General features: G+C 41.5%; 1 protein-coding gene across 1 annotated transcript; it reads right to left on the reverse strand.

Moving 5' to 3' along the window:
* Positions 1 to 307: 307 nt before the first annotated feature.
* Positions 308 to 987, reverse strand: LOC149210973 (uncharacterized). The gene is made up of 2 exons (XM_089399156.1): positions 780 to 987; positions 308 to 678 (listed from the first exon to the last, which is right to left on the reverse strand). The coding sequence occupies exons 1-2, from the start codon at positions 985 to 987 to the stop codon at positions 320 to 322; spliced, it is 567 nt and encodes a 188-aa protein (XP_089255282.1). The 3' UTR covers positions 308 to 319.
* Positions 988 to 8083: the final 7096 nt, after the last annotated feature.

Below are 8083 nucleotides of genomic sequence, written 5' to 3' on the forward strand. Positions count from 1 at the left end.
ACCATTTTTAACATAAATATAACAAAAAATCTACACGTTTTGATAATTTTTTGCTAGAATTGACATGTCAAAATCACAATTTTTATACCAAAATTTTAACTAAAAATGGTTAAATAATAGTTTTTTTTATGAATTCCATGCCAAAAAAATAATAACAATCACTTTTTTTTTCAAAAAATAATGATTAACTTAAAAATCAATGCGAAAATCACATATTACAAATATTGAACGCATAACAACCTTAATTGAGTGTTTATTCTTCTCATAAAATGTCAAAATCAAAACATTTCAAAGCTTGGTTTCCAAGCATAACTTAAATTTAATCAACAATGTCACGTAATCCAAACTCTTCGTCCTCTAGAGTTTCATCATTGTCTTCTTCCACAATATTTTTTGCTTCCTTTTGCTCATTTTCCTCTTCTAATGGATCTTTGATGTCTGCGAATCTCCCAATGTATGTCTTTCCAAATATTCCATGTAATGGTGGTTGGGGTTCCTTTGCCTTTTTTGCCACACGTGATTCACTAAAGTCCCCTTTCTTCAACCCAATTTCTTGCATTGCATCTGGAAGAAATTGAAGAGCATTAATTCTTTGCTGAATGAAATTGCACTGTAATGGATCTTTTTCAATTGCAATGCAATTTCTTCCTTTTTGAAGGCAACATGTTAGTGTTGTACCTAATTATCAAGCACAAAAGAAATAATGAAGTAAATTAGTACAATGACATATTAATTAAGAAATAACATATTGAAATTCAATTCCATATAATAAAAATTACCTGAGCCAGAAAATAAATCCAGAACCCAATCTCCTTCATTTGAACATATGTCTATAAGATAGTTAATCAATAATTGTGGTTTTTGATAAATGTTAACTATCTCTTCTTTTGCTTCTTTGTCTTCATATGTTAGTTTTCTCACAACAGCATCATAAGTCGATATTTGGCTATGACTCTTTCCGTCTACCCAATTTAAAATCATAGACATATGGCTATCATCTTTTGCCCAACTATCAATATGAATGAACTCACAATCATTTATAAATTGTTGATATTCATTGTTAAGAAGATTTGACTTTTGCCTATAACATGAAATAGTAAAAGTTCAATTAACTTGTACATAAATGAATTTTTCAACATTAATCAAATATACATTTTAAACGTCTTACCATGTAAGCTGCATCCTTGAATTTGTTTTACCCTTGAAGCTTGACAATATCATTGCCAATTGCGTGTCTGAATGAAATGTCACAAATCTCCATAATGGTGATGACGTGACTTCTACAAATCCCGCAACCACTTTACTAAGAGCTTGATAAGTATAAGGGTCACTATCATAGTCAATTTTTGGAATATTGAAACCATGTGAAATATCTTCAATAATTAGGGCATAATCCCTTTTCGGTATGAGTTTAGCAATGTCTTCACAGTCGCCTTGCATCACTTGATATTGAATAGTGTCTAGTCCATTCCAAATGAAATGATTAAGAGTTGGATCAAGTTCAACATTCTTAATATGTTGCTTCCTCAGTCTTTCGATCTTTATTTTTTCAATAAAGGTTTTGAAACTATCTGGTGCTCCATTATCATCCTTCCTCATCTTTTATAAAATAAAAAAATATACGTGTAAGTTATAAATTAAAAATAGTACATAGATGAATAAAAATGAATGTATAAATCAAGATACCTTTTTAAATGCAAGATAAAAAGCTTTTAATGTTGATGTAGAACTTGAATTTGGATAGTTGCGTACAACATCATCCCAACTATCTTCATTCAACAATCTAACCATTTGTTCTTGAATTTTCATGTAAACGTTGTTAATATAATGATATGTATAACAAATACTACCAAGAACAACATGTTTTATTTAAGAGATAATTATAATCTAGAAATAAATAAAAATAATTCAGCAAACTTACTTTTGAAATTCTTCAGACATTTCCTCCAATGATAATTCCCCTGACCTCACACGAGATAATATTGTTTTGACAATTTTTTCATATTTCACTCCTTGCATCGCCCTCCAAGGTGTGATAGTCATATCGTCTGGAAGTTGCTTCATTTCAGGATCTGATTTACTGTTGCTACATATTAATGGCTTAGACTTTTTGACCCTCTGGTTTTTAATGCCAATGTCTTCCCACATGCTAAAAATCTCATCAATCAACTTCCAAACATCTCCAGTTCTAAATGCCAATTGGAAAATGTTATCAACACCTCTAAATAAATCACTATTTTGGTTTCCTTTTCCACATTTTGAATTGGTTTTCTCTTCAATTTGATAGCCTATTTCCATACAACATTCCTTTCAGAAATCTGTAGTAACATTTATCCTATCCCCACCACATTTTTCTTGAATTTCACTATGAATAAATCTAACCCTTTGGATGAAAGTCATAGACATCCTATACTCATTATCTGAATTATGATCCCATGCCATTAACTTTGCCTCTGTTTCTAATAAACCAACATAAATGATACATTTCATTGTTTCAAAATGTGGGTTATTAGGATATTCCTCCATCAATTGTCTTTGAGCTTCTATAGAATGGTTCCCCCCAAGTACATAATAATTGTATTCAAAACATTTTGACTTATCAAATGCTTCTTTGTTGGGAACTTGAAGTGGATCAACAAGAAGCACATAACTAACCACATGAGCATATGGATTGTACCTCATCAATGTCTTCAAGTTGTGAACATGCAGATGATGTGGCTTTCTGACTTGATATGGACATTGTCCTTCACTTTCCTTATAGGTTTGTCTGACATTAAGCTGAAATGTACAACCAGCATCAATTAAGTTTCTCTTGTCAAATTCTGTCGAATGGCATTTTGTTTTGTTTTGAAAATTCCATCATCTAAATCAGCTCTTGGTGTAATGATTTCTCTACTTTCTTTTGAAGTTTCACTAGGTTCTTGACTGCTGGTAATGACTACTTCAAAATCTTCAACTTTACTTTTCTTCGTCATAACATTCTCAACAGATTTGTTCTTGGGCATTGTTACTTTTGGTCTTTTACGACTCTTCTCAGTTCCAATGTCATCTTCAGTAATGGCAACATATGCTTCACTGTTAGTTTCAACTTCATCATCCTCAAAAGTAACTTGTTTACACTTTCTAGCTTTATCCACCAGAGGCCTTTTAATTATTATTATTTGGATGTAGTTTTATATCATCATCAATTACTACATTTTGCTTGTTTTCCATATCTTCTTCTGACACTGAGTAAAAACTTCTGACAACTTTCATGATATCATGCTCTATGAAATGAATGCCTCCCAACCTAATTGAACAACTTTGAACAAAATTCTACCAAAAAAAATATCATATGTCAATAAAAACAAAGTTAAAAAAATATAGCGAGACACTTTCAAGAATGCAAAATACAAATATAAATAACAATACTTATGATGTTTTGTGTCATCTCATTTACGATTTGTTTACACAACTTTGTAGATACCTCTCTCGTGTCATACAATGAATATGATAGTCGGTATTTAATCCTTTCATGTGACTTGGGAGATTTTGTAAGTATGTAAACAACTTTAGTGTTCGGTACCAAAAACATATCTATGAATCTTCCCATCACCTAAAAAATTCCATTATCATTTGGTATATCAATATATAAATATATATTCACATTTATTCTTTCTCTTTCTTTCACATACCATATTCTTGATGGAAATTTCACCTCTTTTGAATTCTTCCAGTCTGAAATCATCTTCTTAACACTTGAGGCACTTGAAATATTTGTAGCCATGAGCTGAGGTGGTGTTCATTCACCAATGTTTCTTGAAGATGCACCTTTAAGAGTCTTTCGTCCAGAAAGATTCACAGAAATTTTCTTTGATGCCATTTTCCTGAAAAATAGAAACACATAAATCAGTAAATAACAAAAACATATTAACTTAAATTAACAACAAAAATATATCATAAATTTTTTATTTGTATAATCAGAATTGCCTAGCTACCCCTAACGGGCAGGCGGGCGGGTCGGTGGGCGAGCGGGAGCTTGGGTGAGGGACGGCGGGGCGGGGTGGGCAGCCAGGCGGGTGAAGGCGGGTGGGGTCGGCGGGCAGGCCGGGTGGGTGTGGGCGAGAGGGGTGTGCGGGTATGGGTGGGCGGGGAATGGGTGGGGGCAAGCGTGTGGGTGGGGGGGCGGCGGCGGGGGCAGGCGGGGTGGCGCCGGCCGAGGCCATGCCACCCTGGTGGCACGCACGCCCACCCGATTGGTGGCCGACTGATTCCCGGAATCGCCTAGCCACTAGGCGGGCGTGTGGGCCGCCGCCACCCCGACGGCCCGCCTGCCTGCCTGCTTGGTGGCTGGGCGATTCCCAGAATCATCCGGCCACTAGGAGGGCGGGCGGGGGGGCGGGCTGCTGGGGTGGCACGGGCCCGCCTTCCCGCTTGGTGGTAGGGCGATTCCGGGAATCGTCCGACCACCAGTCGGGCGGGCGTGTGGGGATTCCCGGAATCACTCGGCCACCAGGAGGGTGGGCGGGCGGGTCGTCGGGGTAGCGCAGCCTCGAGGCCATGCCACCTCATCGGCTTGTCAGGTCGCCCGACTATTGGTCGGGCGATTCCCGGAAATGCCCGGCCACCAGTCGGGCGGGCGGGTGAGCAGGTGGACTGCCGGGGTGGCGTCGACCTTGGCTGCCGCCACCCCTGTGGTCTGCTCGCCTGCCTGACTGGTGGCTGGGCGATTCCAGGAATCACCCGGCCACCAGTTGGGCGAGCGGGCGGGCCGCCAGGGCGGCCACTGCCACCCCGGCGGCCTGCCTGCCTGCCCACCTGGTGCCACCTCGGCGGCCCACTCGCCCGCCCGCCCACCTGGTGCCACCTCGGCGGCCACTCGCCTGCCCGCCCACTTGGTGCCACCTCGGCGGCCCACTCGCCCATGCGCCTGGTGGCCGGGTGATTCCAGGAATTGCTCTGTCACCAGTTGGGCGGGCTTGGGCGAGGGTGGGGCGTGGGCGGGGAGAGAGGGTGGGCGAGGGAGGCCGTGGGCGGCGGGTGTGGGGGTGGGTAGGGCGGGGAGGGCGTGCAGGTGAGGGGGTGGGGAGAGCATGGGTGAGCGGGAGGGCGTGGGTGGGGAGGGCGGAGGGAGCGTGGGTGAGGGGGAGGGCGGGCACGAGGGGGTGGGTGAGGGGGAGGGCGTGCGTGATGGGGAGGGTGTGCAGGTGAGGGGGAGGGCGCATCGGTGGGAAGGGCGTGGGGAGGACGCATGGGTGGGGAGGGCGAGTGAGGGGGAGGGTGTGTAGAGGGTGGGTGAGGGTGTGTGAGGAGGGCGTGTGGGTCAGGAGGTGGGGAGAGCGTGGGTGGGGACGGTGGATGAGGGGGATGGCGTGCGGGTGAGGGGGCGTGGATGAGGGGGTCGATGTGGGGTGGGGTTGGGTGGAAGGGGGGGTCAATGTGGGGTGGGGTTGGGTCAGGTGGGTGTGGGGGGATGGGGATGAGGGTGAGGGGCGGGGAAGTGGGTGTGGGTGAGGGGGTAGGAGCGGCGTGGGCACGTGGAGGTGGAAGGGGGGCAGGTGCGGGTGGGGATGGCAGGTTTGGCGAGTCATGTGGGGGTGAGGGGTCTGGGGGGTTTATGGTAGGGGATGAGGGTAGCGTTGAGGGGGAAAAATGTTGGGGGGGGGGGGGGGGGGGGTAAGGGGGCAGGTCCACGGGGTGTGGGTGAAGGGGGTGAGGGTGTCGGGAGAGGGGGTGAGTGGTAGGGGCAAGTCGGGCTGCGGCAGCCACCTTGGCAACTTGCTCGCCCGCCGTAGGGGTTTGGCGATTCTGAGAATTGCCCAACCCTCGTGACAGGCAGGCGAGCCACTGGGCCGCCCCCACACCCCCTACCACGCCCCCGTGCCCTCACACCTCGCCCGCTCGCCCGAACCCCCTGCCCACCTCGTGATACCACAGCGACCCACCCATTGCTATTGGGTGATTGAGTTTGGTGGATCCCACCATGCTCATGAGGGATGTAATTGTTATTTTGGCTCAGAAAAAGTATTAATTTTAAAAAAGAAATTCTTCTTCATTAAACTAATTTAATATGAAAATTTTCAAGGAAAAAAATTTAACTTACCTTTCAATTGCGAGAATTCTTTGTTGAATATGTTGTTGATAGCAATGTAGTTGCTCCACAAATTCACGAGTCTTTCAATGAACTTCAGATAACCTGGATGTGATGTGAGTAATAGTGATAATGAAATTTAATATATAAGTGAAATTACGGAGATGTTTTACCATACAGTTAATGTGGGATAATTTGTTTTAAAATATTATAAGTGAATATTGTAGAATTGTTTGACAATGGGTTGAATGTGGGATTAATTTGTTTTAGAATATATTATTAAAAAAAAATCAATTGTTTAGTAAATATTATATACTTTAACTATTAAAATAATTAATGTAGAAGTTGTAGTTTACAATTTTAATTTTAATGATTTATTTCATAAAACAATTTAGTTTACATTTTTCAATAATTGTAGAATAAAATAATGAAGGTAAATAAATCTAACAAACATTTTGGAGGGAAATATTTTCGTGAAACTTTTTGGAGGGAAAATTTCATTCTTTAAGCTATATAATATCTTTAGGAGAATCTCCATTTGTATCATTCAACATCTTCTATTTGAAAGGGATGGATTGTTCTGATAGTGAAGTTTCGATTTATACACCATCAACATCTTCATCGTATAACAACTCTATTCATATTGATGAATATAGCGGGAATTATTCCACTATGAATAGAAAGTCAATTCTTCCACTTAGTCCTGATTCTAAGGACTATGAGAGCAACACTAATGAAAAAGGGGATGGAGAATTTCAAATAAATAAAGAGTCACAAATTCCACGTAGTCCTAATTCTAAGGACTATGAAAGCAACAACGATGAAGAGCATGATGGTGAAGTTCAAAAGAATGGAGTGTCACGATGTCCACTTAGTCCTAATTCTGAGGACTATGAGAGCAGCAGTTTTGAAGAGCATGATGGTGAAGTTCAAAATAATGGAGTGTCACGGTGTCCACTTAGTCCTAATTCTGAGGACTATGAGAGTAGCAGTTTTGAAGAGCATGATGGTGAATTTCAAAAGAATGGAGTGTCACGGTGTCCACTTAGTCCTAATTCTAAGGACTATGAGAGAAGCAGTGATGAAGAGCGTGATAACGAATTTCAAAATAATGGAGTTTCAAAGTGTCCACTTAGTCCTAATTTTGAGGACTATGAGAGTAGTAGTGATGAAGAGCATGATGATGAATTTCAAAAGTATGGAGTGTCACGGTGTCCAGTTAGTCCTAATTCTAAGGACTATGAGAGCAGCAGTGATGAAGAGTGGGATGATGAATTTCAAAAGATTGGAGTGTCACGGTGTCCACTTAGTCCTAATTCTAAGGACTATGAGAGCAATAGTTATGAAGAGCGTGATGATGAATTTCAAAAGAATGGAGTGTCACAGTGTCCTCTTAGTCCTAATTCTAAGGACTATGAGAGCAGCAGTGATGAAGGACAGGATGATGCACTTAGTCCTAATTCTAATGAGTATAAAGGTAGCAGTGACAAAGGACATGATGTAGCATCTTCAATAAGTAAACAGTCACATTTTCGACGTAGTCCTAATTCTATGGACTATGAGAGTAGCTCTGAAAATGCACATGAGGAAGAATATACATTAAACATTGAGTCAAATTTTCCATTCAGTCCAAATTCTAAGGACTATGACAATATCACTGAAGAAGGGGAAGATGAAGAATATCTTCCAAGTCAATATTTGAAAAGCAGAGCTGATCATAGTGTGGATAATATTCCTCCTAATGATGATGAAAATCCTTATACAAATGATGATCCAATGATGAATATGTTGCCAAGAAATATTGTATCGAGGAGTAGGAGCAGACCTCATATCAATGCAAGCTGTTCTAGTTATACAAGGGGCAGAGCAGAATATCTGATGAGAAGAAGTTCTATCAGCGCTCTCATTTCAAGTGAATGTTGCCACAAAAATTTCTTGAAACATATGGATTTCACATTTGCATTAGAAAGAAGGAAGAGATATTTGTCAATAAATAAAAGCATGCAAAATTCA

This window comes from Pinus tabuliformis, chromosome 1_2 (genome assembly GCF_031772625.1).
Source record: "Pinus tabuliformis cultivar Carrire ecotype Pingquan chromosome 1_2, CPIR1, whole genome shotgun sequence".
NCBI classification, from domain to species: domain Eukaryota; kingdom Viridiplantae; phylum Streptophyta; class Pinopsida; order Pinales; family Pinaceae; genus Pinus; species Pinus tabuliformis.

Excerpts from the sequence above, each read along its gene's own strand:
- LOC149210973 (XM_089399156.1), bottom strand. The coding sequence starts at position 987 with ATGTCTATGATTTTAAATTGGGTAGACGGAAAGAGTCATAGCCAAATA. Across the intron at positions 679-779 it reads GGATTTATTTTCTGGCTCAG|GTACAACACTAACATGTTGC; the intron begins GTAATTTTTATT and ends CTTGATAATTAG.